The 15,927-nt window shown below is 53.0% G+C and overlaps 1 protein-coding gene across 2 annotated transcripts in view; it reads left to right on the plus strand.

The window, feature by feature from the left end:
- The first annotated feature begins 958 nt into the window (after positions 1 to 958).
- The window catches only part of LOC143374856 (uncharacterized), a 75,621-nt gene continuing 60,652 nt past the window's right edge, over positions 959 to 15,927 (plus strand). Inside the window, exons 1-2 of one of the 2 annotated variants that reach the window (XM_076823400.1) lie at positions 959 to 1,458; positions 14,530 to 15,651. In XM_076823400.1, the coding sequence (XP_076679515.1) occupies positions 15,411 to 15,651 (241 nt within the window). In that variant the 5' untranslated portion in view covers positions 959 to 1,458; positions 14,530 to 15,410. The remainder of the gene's footprint in view (positions 1,459 to 14,529; positions 15,652 to 15,927) is intronic. The other variant, XM_076823399.1, reaches the window with a different exon arrangement.

The raw sequence follows: 15,927 nt of genomic DNA on the forward strand, positions 1-15,927 counted from the left end.
GAGCGTATATTAAGTCACCTTCACCCCTGGCAGTCGATAAATTTCTATAGGCTCCCGCGGCAGCGGTACCGCCGTTGCGAAATCCTATGCTCGCCATAGACCGAGCCGCTCGCGGAATGCCTCGGCGCGAAAGAGTTTGTTTGCCAGGTCCGGTCGTTTAGCGATTTAGCGCGAGGCTCGCGGGAAACGAGGAGCTCGGAGTTAATTGGACGTAGACAGAGGCCCTCTATGAGCGCGGGGACGATTCGATTAACCGAATTTAAAATGGCACGAAGTTTGCCAACGGGCCCAGTAATTGGCAATTAAAGTCGCCCGGGACGAGGCAACATTGTTCGCGTTCTATCGATGAGTCATCGAGCGCCGCTCGTGCGAGCTCTAATCGCGTGAGTTCTAGTGACTCGTGAAAGCCTCGAATTCGTCGCATCATTTTGCCCTGTCCTTTTTCCTCCCGTCAGCTCCGGAGCGATGCGTTTGCCGCATTAAACTGCAACTGGGACCGTTGGCCATTCCGGTCACGTTGGTCCGCTCGTATTACTAGAGTTCCAGCCCCGTCGCGAAGCTGTTAGTTAACGCTTTAATCTTCGACGCTACACTTGCGACACATTACGAAAAATCACCTCATCCAACTAACCCTGCTTTTACAAACTCCGTATTAACTCTCAAAGTACCCTGACACCGCCGAAGGATATACAAAATCCTCGGCCACCGTTCGCGCCTGCCTCCGGACCAAATCGATCCATCAATGAAAAGCGTGGGCGAGTAAACGGCGAAGCGTTAGTGCACGCGCTCGTGCGATCTCCATCCCGGGGCCGTTGACTAACGACGATAGAAACGCCGTCACCGTACAGGTCTCGGGACTTTGATTCGTCCGGAGGATCGTTCCGCGGTTCGAGGCGGGAGAGAAGGACCGTGGAGGGAGCGAGAGGACAAAGGAGCGGAGAGAGGAAAAATGGAAGCGGGAGCATCGTCGTGGACGCGGTGGTCCTGGGGTAGAAGTAAGTAGAGGCGGCGGGGCGCGAGGAGGGTAGTGTTCAGTTGGCCGGGCTGCTTCCGTGTATTCCGGGGGTGGTTTTGGTGCGCGCGCGCACCGGGGGTTGCGCCGTGGTTTCATCTCAGTTTCGCAGCCTCCCTTCCGCGGTCCGCATCAGCTCCGGCTCGCGTCGCTGGCAGAGAGGTGTGTCGTTTTAGCCGCGTTTCGTCCGGTGCCTCGTCCTCTGGCGCCCGTTCCCGTCGATATCCACGGCCACCGAGCCGGACACTTGGCCGTGGCTGGGCCCCATCCCCTGCGAGTTCTCTTGGTCCACGGCGGAGGGACCCACACTTGGAAATCGTCCTCGGCATGTAACTCGTCACGGGAACCGTTCCTCTGATCCTTGGAGTATGTTGTGCGATGGGTGATCCAGCGGCGACTGGCAGGAGGACGGTGCGCGATGAGGAGGTCCCCGCGCGTGTAACTTGGTAAGGACACGTACAGCAACGGGTCCAAGGAAAGCTTATAACGCGGGCGATAACGACAGTTTGGTAACTCTCACTGACCGAGGAAAATCGGAGAGGGACGTTCCACGGTGACTCAGAAGTTTGTTCGTATGAGTTCAGCGGGATAAATAATTGCCTTTACTCGCTTACCTGTGTCACTCTCGTTCGCTGTGTCTGACTGGTGTCTGGTTTCCCTGAATCTGACACACTGCACGAGTGAATTCGATAGTTCTTTACGAGCAGACTTGTGAGTCGCTGTATGTCGAGGGGTAGAATTCCTGGGGGTGTTCCTGCACGTTTAAACTTTCTTTGGTCCTCCGCATTTTGCGTCGCACTGTCTACGTGGATCGACTCACCCTTCTTGCGCAACTCGATCACAAGCTTCCAGTCGCGAGGATACTCTAATCTTTCAACGCTGAATCCGGCGACGATTTCTTTCATTGAGATACCCGAGGTCCGTTAATGATCGCTGATCCGAGGAGCACTAAATTCCACGGGAATCGCTTTGTCGAACGTGGCCCCGAGAGACTGCCGCATTCTCGAGTCGCGGCTGGCGGTTGGCAAAGCACCCTTTGAACCCTTGTCCCGTCATTACGCGTAATGCAGTTAATTGCCGGAGAATCGGCGGCCGCGGGTACGAAGTCGAGGCCCGAAACGGAAGTCGAGGCGCAAAGGGCCGGTATCTCTTGAGCAGCGAAGACGGAAGGCGGTTGACGGGGGTTGAAATGCTATTGCGCATGCAAATTGTATCAAACTTGGACAGGGAAATCATTTTACGAGTTTCAAACGAGTTTTCTCGCGTCCCGGGAGCTGCTTTCCTATTCAGCGGTCGCTTTTTTTCTCGCTAGCGGAAAACTTTCGGTAGTCCGCGCCGCGAGTAACCCTCAACCACTCTCGCTTCGCGTTGATTCCCCATTTTCCGCCGGAGTTTCCATCACTGGAGCTCGTCGAACATTGCTGGAATGACTTATCGTAACTACCAGGGGGGGGGGGAGAAATATACTAGGACGCTCTGTCGGATGCTTCATCGATGCTTTGATTAACGAGGAACATCCGCGATGACTGATTTCTCGCGCGAATCGATTGTAGCACAGCTCGGACAGAAACTCGGGCGAACGAACTATGTTCACCTCCGGTTTTCCGGCGCTCCGGGGTCATTTATTAAAGCAACACCGATATCGGTGCGCTTGATTTATGGCCAGTCTTCCCCGGACCTTTATATTTCCGCGCTGATAGTTTCGCGCGGTATATACGAGGCCCGGTCTTCGGGATTTGGCACGTTCGCGGCTCTCATCCGGAAAAGCCGACGAAAGAGGAGCGGAGAGAGCTTAATCCAGGCGAAACCTGAATAATCTGACAGCAGCGTCCCCGTTTCGCTTGGCATTCTCATAAAAAACAGTCTCAGATACCTCCCGAGGAATTCTGTGCATAGTTTCGTCCACTGGCGAGCTAAAGTCTCGACAGAGGCAAGCCTCTTTCGCACCGCTCGTGTTCCATCGAACTTTTAAAAGCCCCGCACGCTTGAAACTGCTTCCACGAACAACGAACGACAAATTCATTTATATCCATCGAAACTAACGGCTCGACTCCAATCCCATTCGGAGTAACGATCCTGCCGATCGCGATTCTCCCTCGTCGGAATAGACCGCCTTCGCAGCGATATTCCACGAAGCTCCGAGGGCGAGCATAAAAGTTAACGAGGCACCGTAGTCGCGATTAATTTCGAGTCGACGGTGTTTTCCAACTAATTTAACCGGGCCAAAGCGAGCTGCCCCGAACGGTGCACCGACAAACGGCCTGATATGGTTGTCGAGTCGGTCCGCTCCGAATAATCGGCCATCCCCCGGATCCTCCAGCGTCCGCTTCCGGTCGCAGCCGATCCACGGCGCAATTAACGGATGGCCGACGGGGAGGACAATCGAATTTGCGTAGTCGAGCGCGGGCGCGCGATTTCCAGTGCCGTTTTCCAGGGAAACTGGGGCACACGGCTGAAGGCGCGCAACTTCGTAACCGAGTAATTCCACTGTGCGGCGTCGCAATTCGAAATGGTAGCGGTGCCGAGTCAGGGACGAAGCGGAGACGGTCCCGTCATTCCGCGCCGTCCCTTTGACGCATTACCGTCCCCCGTAAGTCGAGTTTCCTTCCAAGGAGAGATCCCCGTTCCGCAGAGGGATGGCCAACAGCGCCGCGAAACGCTACAGAGCTTAGCCGGCCGCGTCGCACAATAGCGCGACGTTCCTCGTCGTTCTTTTAATCGCGGCAACATCTCCGCCGTCTTCCGAGGTGGAGAAGTTCAGCGAGGCCGCGGTCGGTTACCCTTCGCAACCCCGCTTTATGCGATTTTCTGAGTTTCTGAGGTTCGTTCTGCTGTGGAATCTAATCTGTGTTAAAGGTTTCGACGATATAAGCGGAGGCTTTGTACGCCGGTGGGATGCGACGCACGGGAGGATAAGTCGGTAAACAATCTCGTTGATTGATCGGCCGCCAAGCGACGCGTCCGCTTTATTTATAACACCGTGCCGTGGAAAGTTGGAAGCTGCTCGCGGCGACTCGTGCCAATATCCCCAGGACTAATGACTCTTGGGAATGAAATTTTCTACAACGTGCGGACGCACGCTTTCCGCTCGGCTCAACGGCTCTGCCTGTCTGGCGACGGACGTCTGGCCCCACTGAACAGTTCGATCGCGCTAAACGGATGAACTCTCGCGAATTAACGTCCGATTAGCTTTGAATATTTCAGCTGCTCGCTCGCCGAACGGTCTGTACACGCGCGCGATCGACCAGAGGCGGACAAGCGCGTTTCCTCCCCCGCGCGTAAGAAAGCAAAGGTGGGATTTATGGTACAGAATTTATTCGCCGTTGAGGCGCGAGAGACTCGTTTTACGGTCCTTCAAGCACCGCCGCTGGCATAATAGAACAAAATGGAACAACTACAGCGCCAATAATAATAATGGCTTTACGCGCTGGGTGTCGGCTGGTATTGTGGCCGCACAATACACGAAACTGTTCCCCCGGAATTTCGCTGGCTGTCTCCAGCGGAGAATAACGAGCAGTGTCTTGTCTCTGGCCTATCCTCCCTTATTCTTCAACCTCCGTTCGCTTCGCTGCTGTTCCAGGCTTCTCCCGGATTCATCCGCTAGACTGGTGCTTTTCATAAATTATTTAAATCAATTACGACCTCTGAGCCGCTTCCGGGAAGCGGCACTGTCGGACAGTAGCAGGGAATTAATCTGTTTGTTGCCGAGGGACGTTGGAGATATTAGTTTGACGCTTCCTTGCCCGTACCTTCTCTTTGACGAGACGTGCGAGTGCTTTCCACGCGATTTCTCGCAATTTTCTTTCTCCCCGCGTTACATTTATAGTCTTCTGATGCACCTGCTAGTATCTCCGCGCTGCAAGCTCAAACAATAGTGCAGGGAGATCCCTGAGTGCCCTGAAAATCATAGTCGCGAACTATCCTCCCGACAGCGTTCGAACTAACGACCCAACGAGGCCATAAACTACGAGATTGTTTTACTAATTTCTGCTCCGGGGGACTAGGCGTGGTGCAAACAGAGACGCTGGTCAAGGAGTTACCCCCGGCCCGTGAAAACTTAGAACTCGGCGGCCGGCCGAGGGAACAGGATCGGAAGGGGTGGTTTCGGCGGGGCAAGTTGTACCCCGCTCTTCAGACGAGTACTCCTTGACCTGCGCTTCCTCTCTATTATCGCTATCGCCGATGGAGCGCGGAGGAACGTTTACAGTTCTCGAGCTCCCTCTCCCCTCCGCCGGGTACCTCGAAGACGGATCCCTCGGCGACGAATCCTCCGGAGAGCGACGACGGAAAAACGAGGGCCTTTGATGTGCAGAAGCATCTGTCGGATCGTCACCCGGTGCAGTCAGCAGTTTGACTTAACTGGAACGAGCGGCGACGAGCACCCCCTTGACCCCTTCTAACCACTTTCCCGCTGCACGGTCGTTCCGCTGGTAGCCTGGTGTTTAACGTTCCCTCGCCCGCTTCTTTTCGCAGCGGCCACGTCGAAACGACGACCGTCGGAGGGGATAAGAGGACCCTTTCGATCCTCCGTTAGAAAATATTGGGAGAACGAACTAGTGGTAAATAACTTAAACTTCGCTACCCTCGTCCATCGTTCACCACCCATCGAGTAGCCACCGATGGATCGTCTCCGGCTTATAAAGATCATTAAAGCCGGAACTATTTTCGACGGCACGCGGCTCTCGAGCGATGGAAACTCGAAACGATCGAAACCGGAGGCGGGATCGTTTTCTCCTCGCCGTGAAAGTGACCATCGTGTGCCCGCTCTGTATGAAAAAATGCGAGGAGTCCCGTTTTAATACCGTCGCGAAAAAAGGAGCAAGATAAAGCCGGGGAAATTTACGAGTGGGGCTGATTTATTTTCACCGCGCGCTTAATGGTGTCAGCGGACGGGAAAAATGTAGTCCCGAGGAAATCTCGGCGGACTTGTTTGTTGCCGGGGACGCTCCTTCGTCGATGCACGCCGGAAAGGAATTCCGTAATTAGCTGGCTCGAGTAATTAATGAAAACTCGCGCGTCCACGGCGGGGGGGAATGCGTTGAACTCCCTCGCGGATTGACACTTTCCTGAACACATTACTAGTGAATTAGAAATAGAGCGGATCCGGCGAGGGGCTTGCCTCTCTCTCGCTTATCAGTTTAATTAAAACACTTCACCCACGCGCGGCTGTTTCCTTTGTCATTCACACCTGGGGTGGCTGCCTTTCGATTCGTCTAGACGCTCTTTGCAGGCTTTATTTAACCCTCTGCAATCGCGCTGTCTAATTTGCACCAGCCTTCGCACTCGCTCTTCTTCATCCTGCACGATGCTCTGGAAGCACTCGTTCTTTTTTTCCGGCACGTCCTATAAATAATTCCACTCGATAATTAATTTAGCCACTGCGCTTAACGCTCGGTTAAGCGCCGTCTGGTAACGTCACGTTCTCTTTACGATCGTGGCCCGCGTTCCTCGCCAAGGCGTTGCATCGCTCCGCACCGCATGCACTTTGCGGCCGGCCTGCGTGCACGTCCGACAGAAACTCCTCTGTCCTGTCTGGCAAACGGTACACGTGTCACACATTGTGTCCGACACTGTATCCCACGGCGCCAGCTTTGACCAGCACACCTGACTGCTCACCTGCCCCCGACGCTGTTCGATCTCCAATTTTTCGTGGACCACCTCGAGTCTGGTTTAGCGGATCAACGAATGTAAATACAGGATACTATCGTGGTCGCGAGGAAAGTTGTTAAAAGGGCACTTGCCCCCGGGGGGGTGGCTTGCAAGGTTTTTTAAAGAAGCTACACGTGAATGGGAGTCTATCGGGTCGCTGAATGGTCCTCTAACAGCTTTTAGAATTCTATTAGGGCGGCGGGCTGGGGAGATAGCGAGCGGGCCACTTGCCGCTTATCTCGATAACGGTTTCTTCGGTTTCGGCCGCAAAGGGCGTGGAAAGCCGGGCTTCTGGAGGAACACGTGAAATTTTGAGGCATCGCCTGTTCGATTCACCGCACAAAGAGCCCTCCCCCGATGAGCGATATCGAGCGTGGTCCATTGTAACGAGCGGCTGCCACGGCTACGCCTTCGAGAGGGCCTCCGTCGAAATTGAGCAGGGCTAACGAACCTTGGCGAATTTCCCGGCAGACAGGCTCGGCTCCCGCGACGCGCCGTTCTCGGAATCGGAACAGGAAACTCTATTCCCAACACCAATCGAATCGCGATGCTCCACGGAAACGTCCGCCGAGCACAAAGCGCGCTGTCTTTCATTTCATTAGGCTAGAGTGGCCTCGCGGAAGCTGCGCGGACCCTGGCAAATGTTTCACGGAATCCCATCGCAAATTCCAACCAGCACTCCCGTGGAATTATTTGTAAATCGTGGCAGCGGGTTGGGGAATTTATCCGAACGCGCTACAGCGTTGAAGATGTCGCTACTGATACCGAGATCGCGGCGTTTCAATATCTCCTTCGTAAATCGATGTCAGGCGATAGTAATCGCGATTACACCCAGCGATACGCGCCGCAGAATTAATCGGAACTAATTCCTGAATGAACGATCCACGGCTCTGCTGCCGATACACCGAATTCGACCAATTAACCGAGGTTTCCCCCTGATAACCGTAACTGGGTGTACTTCGCTTAATTGGTCTTGGGCGTCTAGCGACGGAATTTGTTTAGCCTCGCAGGCCCATTTCCTTGCGGCACGTTCGCAGATCAATGGCGTGATTCGATGAGCTTCGCGCGAACTTCCGTTCACTGAATTATAGGAGTCGATAGTCGCGATATGGAGTAGCGATGGGGATCCTCGAGGAATAATTGAATTAAAATCGAAGGGAAAATCGGATCGTGAAAGCGCACCCAGTTTAAATAAAGCTGCCTCTTTGGCGGGGAATTCTCCCATTTCCACGACACTGCGACGCGCAATATTCCTCTCCCGATTCGAAAGGAGACGCGCCCCATTTCAGGGGGTTGAAAGATCGGAGGAAGGACACGTTTACGAGGCACGACACGTCTGCAGCTGCGGGCCATCCCTTCGGGGCTGACCGAGCGATCGAAGCGAGAGACTTCGTCGAGCAGAAAGTCGAAACACCCTGGAATCCGAAAAAGAGCCCCCATCTACGCGCTGCTCGGCAGACCATGCTTAATTGCCGCGTTTAATGGAGAAGGTCGCGGTTTAATTAAATCATCCCGCGACTCAGACACACCCGCCAGCCCCAAGCTTCCATCGTGCTTTTCCAGAATTTATATCGCCCGAAGTTCGGGGAGTTGCACCCGCGGCACTCGATTGTAATCCTGTCGCTGCGTCCTATGATCGATAGTTGGCGGAATCGTGCGCGTTTCGACTCGCCATTGGCAACTCTTCCTGGCCATCTTCGCATCTGCGCCTGGGCGCTTCACACGCTCCCCTCTGTCTTGCGTGTTCCCCCGGTGTTGGGAAAATTCAGGGGCGCCCAGGGAAATGAGGGCGCTTTGCATGGTGCCTCGCGAAAGCCATGTGATCTCATTTTCGCCGTGAAAAAAAAAGGAAATGTCGTTCGATGGGATACGATACGTTCGCCTCTCCTTCTGCTCCGACCCGTGCCCTGGAGCCGTTGCTCGGTAACGCAGCCCGGCCCTGCTCCGCCGTGAAACGTTTATTGTCGCACTATGGCGTAAAATGTTACGGCATTGTTGCTCTCCTGACGTGGAATTCCGATAGGGATCTAACTAGTTCGGAGCGTGGCTTTCCGAGGCCCCTTTGGTTCGTCGGAATGTGAGCTCGATCTAACGCGACGGGAGAAGGCTCTATTCTGCTGGAAAATGTTGGCGCGAAGCTTGATCGAATCACTGGACGGTTTTGTTTGCTTAAAGCTTCCGTCGAGCAGTTTCTATCGGCCCCGGGAACGATTTCTGTGGAACTACGGTTTTTCCACGCCGGGAAGCTTTTCGTCTGGGCGGCGGGAAGTCATCGATCGCGGATTTCAGAGGGAATATGCTCCGAAGCCGCCGCGCAGTGCATCTCCGGTGACCAGTTGATCTTGTTTTCGCTATAACAGTAGACGTAACGATGATTCCCCGAGGCAAAGCAGCGACGAGCTCCTTTCACATTTGCGCCGCAAAATTTCCCTCGCGCTCAGCCAATCTGCGATTGCGATTTTTGCACGACGGTTACGTAGATTCGCAGCCTGGTAAACAGTTCGTTTGCCCTTTGACTGAATCCATCCACGAATCGCGGCCCGAGCGAACCGACGGGATGCTGCGCCACGGGCAACGCAGTCTGCCGAAACATACCGCTGCTATATTACTCCTGAGAATTTTCCAGTGCCGTAAACGCGGTTTACATATGTTTCTGGAATACGGCTCGTACCGCGGCTAGAGGAATGCTTGGTAGGAAGGAGCGCGGGGATCAGTTGTTCGATGGAAGCAGAGGGGAAAATTCAGAAATGAAGGGCAAAGGGAAAAACTGGGAATGTCCATTTTTCGTGATTTTCCGATTTATAGCATATTTTTTTTTGGTGGCAACTGGGACAAAAATAGGAAGTGCACCTACACTGGAACAAAACACGAACTGTTCCCACTAATCTGTCGTCGAGGTAAAACAAAAAATTATTTAAGAAGAAAATTACATTCATTGAATCTTGTTTCTTTACTGATGGACTAAAGTGTTAAAACTTAATTGTAATTTCCTTCAAATGATGTCATCGTCGTTTTCATGGGATAGAAGCCTCTAGGATATATCCTGTTGGAGGGAAATAGCTAATTATAGCGAACTTGGAAGCCTGGCCGATTAAGAGACGCCAAATTTTAGCTTTCTTCGGTGGAAAATTATTTCCCAGCTCTTCTCCGCATTCAAAGGACAAAGGAGCTTCTTTCCGCAGGTCTCAATCAGTATACTACCACACCCATCGATTAATTCTGTATTCCACGAAAGTATTACGCGAATATCCCCCATTATTCGCGAGCACAAATTAGTCAGTCGAAAATTGCCGTCGGAGGGCGTTTTTCAAGGAGGACGGTCCTGCGTCGCTCTTAAAGGTTTCCACGTCATTTGCTCGAACAGAATAGGGGTTGCTCCGAGCAAGAGGCAATACCACGGCCTAGATGACGAGTCCTTTGTTCACTGGTGACTTTCCCGATCCACTGGAGAGCTGGATTCCTCTTCCTCGTCGGTATTCCCCCAGCCTGATATTGGCTATTCAGCCTGGTAGACGGCGGTCGTCGCGTTGCCTTTGCAGATTTACATGTTACGGGCTGAAATGCATCGACCGCGTGATCGCATACCTGGATGATCTATCGATTGGTCGAAGGGAAGATCAAACACCAGCCAGTCTTTCCCGAGATAAAATTCTCTTTCACCGAGAAAAGAGCACCGCGAGTGTTTACTTTTCAGTATTACCGTCAAAGCGCTCCTCTCGGGCCTAATAAACTCCACAGTTCATTAGCAACGTATAAGGTTCGCATGGAATATGAAAACCGGGAAAAATTCCGGAATAAATGTATACCGAGTTGGTTTTAAGCGGCCTCTACAAAGGGGCACGATTAAACAGCGAAATTCACGGGGAAGAGGCAGCTAGCGGTTCGAGCTGACGAGCATAATTCGCGTTATACAAGGCGAACACAATGGGTTCGTCGGGCTTGTAATTAGCGCTGTTAAACCCAAAAAGGTCGTGGTAATTGAATTGGTCATTCATTATTTCGCCCGGTACCTCGTACAGCACTACTCTCGGACGATCGATCGACGGCTGCCGAGAGTGGATCGTCGAAATAATTCGGATGCATCCGCGTTGGCCAAACTTCCGTCTACCATTTCTCCCCGTATCTATTTTCGATCCGCCTCTCTGCAGCTTTAGCCCGCGCGTCAAAGACGAATTAAAACCACAGCGATATCTCGAGCTGCATTTCTCTATCCGGCGAGTCCCCTCTCCAAAATGGAATCAGCGACGGGTATCGACGAGGAAATGCTTAATCAGGGCCGGTGGCGTTCGCTGTCCGTTGAAAGTCGAGAGGCAAAAGGCCCGCGCCGGCAAAAGTTAATTATAAAGCGCACTCCCGCCCGGTATCGGGGATCAAAGTCAAAAACCGTCGGCCATCTTTCCGCGCGGCTGCGCTCGCGAAATTTATTCCGCGCAGAGGATAGCCGCGGTTGCCATCGGGCAAATTAATTAACCGCTTAATTAACTAATAGCGACCAGTCATCGACCCCTGCGAATCTCTTCCTCCCTCCCGAAAATTGGCGCTCCCCATCTCAGCGAGGGGTCGATGGCCATTTTTGACGGGGCGCCGTTCCAGCGAAGGAGGGCCGGGAGGAGCTGCCGCGGCGCCGGTTTAACGAACCTCGCGGAATTAATGTCGGGAAAGTTTCTTATTAACGCCGCAGATGCAGCGATCGCCGGCAACTACGGGAGACCGAGCCCAGCCGGGTTCGATTATGCAAATCGGCGGTCGCGATCCTCCGCGAGAGCCCCGTTACGTAACGAGCTACTAGAGCCATAACAGGGAGGCGCTATCGGCTCGAGAGGATCGTCATCGAGGCCGAGTTTCCGCGCGGCGAGCCTCGTCCTCCTCCGCCCACGGGCTGCCCGCCGCGTTAAGCTGATATTCCCCGGCGAAGATGCATCACGGGGCCTGACAGATATTCCGGGAACACCGGGGCCGGCGAGAATGTAAATTTTCATTAAAATCTCGGCTCACGAGCACCCACGTTCCAGCGGTACCGCGATTCCGCCGCTGATTGCGCCTCTCGTTGATTACGCCAGCAACCCGAGGAATCCTCGTTTCTCGCGCTGCCCTGGTAAATAGAGGATCTTCTTCCGAAAGTTGGGCATTTTCCGTCATCGTTATTGCATCAAGATTAGCGTCAGACGGCCGGCGATGGCTGCTCGTTAAAGCGACATCGCTGTCGGCATAGGTTATCGTTATTCCATCCAATGGAACTTGGAAGTGGGCTTTACCTGGGGAATATCTCTCAGAAGGAAGACGTCACGCTCGTTGGATGCTTCCGGGCGTTTTAATGCCGCGGAGTAAACGAGGGGCAAGGATGAAAGAGGTCGCAAAGGACTACGGGTGTCTCGTAATCACCGTCACTCCCTCGTTCCCCTTGAATTGGCCAAGTTCCGGGCCAGAAGTCTAATAAATTAACAGGGAACTGCGCCTCGGATGCTCCCGCTGTCCCGAAAGTAGATTCACGCGTTGAATCTCGCGGAATCGCTTTTTCGATCCGATTAATAACTTGGTCCTCTTGTTACATTAGTGTCCGGAGTTCAGTGGAGTCGCATCAGGAGTATCCTACAGCAGCCGCAGTGCAGTTGCAATTTCAATGCTCCCGTGCCAATTAATTCCAAGTCGTGTTCGAACTGCCGACTGCCCGCGTTAACGACGGCCCGTCGAGTGCCAATTATCGGTAATAAAGGTTCGGCGAAATCGCGCGGCTCGTTGTTGGCGCTTTCCACGACTTTTAAGCTTTCTTTGGACCTTGAAGTAAGATTCTATGAACCCAACGTTCGGGCAGGCTGAATGGAATAAGAGCACCACAGCAACGGGCCAATTTAGCGCGTAATCTGGGACGCGAGTAGTTAGTGTCAATAATATACGCTAACTCCTTCTCTACGCTCCGGCATTTCTATTCAAGCATCGCCCAGTTTATTACGCGCGGCGGTGTGGCGAAAAAATTTGCACGCAAATCGGCGGGGAACTGGGGTAGAAGTTTGCCGGGGAAAATTGGAAAACGCGACGCCGACGGGTGTCGCGAACGCCTGGCTAGATTTCGAGCTGGCTGCGCAGCGAGCGCGCACGCTGCGCCCCGCGCGCGTTCATTACGAACTTACGCTTATGAATAATTACTCCGCTGGCTGGAAAACTGTTAGCGGAACAGTGCCTCGCTAACTATCGGGCAAGTTTAATTATCGAGCGCGCCCGCGTCGCAAACCGCTGTTGTGAGTGCCGAGCACGGTCCATTCCGAAAATTGGTCGCCCGAATCCGAGCCACATCTATTGCTAATCAGTGTTGCCCGCGCAGACGGCGTGGGTGGTCCGTGGAAATGGGCAAATCAGTCTCGAGCTGACACCGATCGCTGCCACCATTCAATGGCGGTTTCGCAGCTAGCACGCGTTCAGAGGTTTGCTAGGTAGGTCGATCGAGACCTTGGGGGAAGGGTAGAAAGGGACGGAGGGACCGTGACTCGTTTGGGGGCGAACGCGCGAGGACACGGGCGCGGAGGGACAAGGACAAATTTCGGGAGGGTGGAACTGGGCAGAGATGAAGCGTGCAGCAAGTTGGAGAATTTATCGACGGCCTTTCTAAGGTGGAGGGACACGTGTATGACGCTTGCGTGTTTCCTCGTTGGAGAATATCGTGGGACATTTTCGAGAAATTCACTTGTAACGTCATGGTCGATTTGTAACAGTTTCATGGCACAGCTTCCCTCGGTCGCCTCGAGCAGTCAACTGATTTCGCTCCAACTGCATTAATGTTTAAGGGGAATCCTATTCTTCGGGCTAAAAACATAGCAAAATTTGAGATTTTTTTTTTAAGAAACCAGCGTTTCGATTCATCTGAAATTTGGACCATGTTTTGATGCATCTTTGAAGAAGCTGCAGGTTTTTTTAAATTAATTTTTAACCATAAATATAGTAGTTATACATGATCGACCATCACGCCGCGCAAAATTCGCCGTCCGTTGGTGTGCATGATATTTATCTACCAGGTAATCTGAAACCGAAAAATGAAACGGCGTTTTATTTTATACATATGTAGCTTGAAATTGATGAAGCAGCAAAACATAAAAAAATTTATTGAGGAGTGTGAAGAGTTTTCAAATTGAAAGGTCTGAAACTTTAACTTCTGCTGTACAATGTTGCGCAAATTTTCTTATGTAATCAAAGAAGTATATAACGTATCGGTATCCTGGTTCATCGAAGTATGAAGTAATGTTTGCTGGACATACAGGCCAAATTTGAAGATAATGGATTCAGTGGTTACAGAAATATCGTGTACTCCAGCGGACAGCGGCGCGCGTGATGGTCGATCATGCATAACTCCTATATTTATGATTAAAAATTAATTTAAAAAAAACTACAACATCTTCGAACATGCATAAAAACATGGTCCAAATTTCAGATCATTCAAATCGCTAGATTCTTAAAAAAAAATTCTAAAATTTCGCTATGTTTTTAGCCCAAAGAATAGGATTCCTCCCTTAAAGCACCCAGTATATTGAAGCAGGAAGGAGAAGTACTTAGGACAAAGGGTTACTACCAGCGTAGACGGAAATGGGTGGCCAAGGAGGCACCGAGAAGGCACTGGGAATGATGAACCGACGTGAAACGACCTTGAAAAAGATTTCTCCCTCGCATATCGCGTTTAACGACGGTAATGACCCAGCGAGCTGTCGCGACGGAGACGTGGGTACCGTAAACCGTTGGAAATCGCGCGATTCCTCCCGTTAACGGCCCTCCTCTGCCCGCGACTGCGGCGAGAGTAATCTCGCGACGGTCGATGAATTCCCCGGCAGGAAATGAAATTACACGGGCAATCCAGAGACACGGGCTTCCTTTTTCTGTTACAGAGACGGTTCTCTCCGGGGAGGGAAGCGGCGAGAATGAGCGACACTCGCCTGGTCGCTAACAGACGCCAGCAGGATCGCCTTCTACGACGGTGAGATTGAAGAGAGTAGCGGCGGCCGTTGCGGAGGGTGAGAAGAGCCGCGTGACAAGACAGGGGCAAACAAGTCTCTCATCCCCTCGCGAGGATTTCTTCGTTCGTTCCGGCCTTAATCCACTCACGAAAGCCCGGTCGAGGGAGTAAGGAATCACCGGCAGGCCGGCCGAGAATTATGAAGGCTTCGTATCGCTGCGAGACTGGCCCCAGATAAACGCGAGCACCTTGCTCGCTCGACGAAACGATCCCCCGGGAACGGGTCAGTAAATCGTGCTCCAAAGTTCGTCCAAGGACTCGCGCCGTGCTGCGAGTTTATACCCCTCTCGTTCGTAGATATCGACGTGCTCCGCGCCGCGAGAAATGATGGCCCGTTAATTGGCCAGATAGGATCTTGATGAACCCAATCAAGCGCTCCCCTTTGACGGGACTATCTTGACTGTCCAGTCAATCGCATCACCGCTCCGTTTTATCGCCCATCCTTGAGGGAAGAGATGCAAAGCGCGAAGCGCCCAAATACGTGTCCCGATCGCAAGGAACTCGATCTCGCATCCCTCTGCCCCGCGCAAGATAATTCTGCATCCCCGCGCGAGGCGGTTGTCGCGCCGCAGACCCGCGTAATCGGTACACGGTGATTCTAAATCGAACAGTGCAGGCAAATCGGATGATGCAGGCTCGGTGAGTCGTAACCAGTGCCGTTCTGTCAAGACCCTCCGGAGATAATAACGTTGCGGTTCAGCTCGAGTCGCGTGTCTTCGACAGAGGTGATATGCAGGCGTAGAGAGGGCGAGGATGACGAGCGAGATGAACGCGACGAGGGCGGAGAACTCGACCACCGCGATGAGCCTCGTATCGACGATACCCTCGTCGCCGGCCAGCGCGGTCGCGGCCGCGATTAGCGCGGGCACAGCGATCACGACTAATCCGTCCACGACAGTAACGGGTGAAGCTGCGGTCACCGGCACCGCTAAGCCCGACCATCACATCTACAACGCGACGGGATACCTCGGGGAGCACGACGAGCTCGATCACAGTAAGTAATAAGGGCCCCTGAATACGGTTAACTCGCGTTACACAGGTGAAAGCGGGGCCTAATGAGACTGCATCAGCCAGCTCCCGGCCTGGAAACACACGGCGCCCTCTCTCCGTCCTTTTCTCTCGTACACCGCCCGCAGTCGATTCACCGCGCCTCCCATTTTCGCTTCCTTCCGTCGGTCGTCCTTTTTATCGTCCTCCCGGCGAGAAGCGGAGGCCGCTTTGATGTAGCCTCGATAAAAATCGCGTTTCGAGTTGTAGGGTTTTCAGGTCG

The sequence above is a fragment of the Andrena cerasifolii genome, chromosome 11 (assembly GCF_050908995.1).
Source record: "Andrena cerasifolii isolate SP2316 chromosome 11, iyAndCera1_principal, whole genome shotgun sequence".
Classification (NCBI taxonomy): Eukaryota; Metazoa; Arthropoda; class Insecta; order Hymenoptera; family Andrenidae; genus Andrena; species Andrena cerasifolii.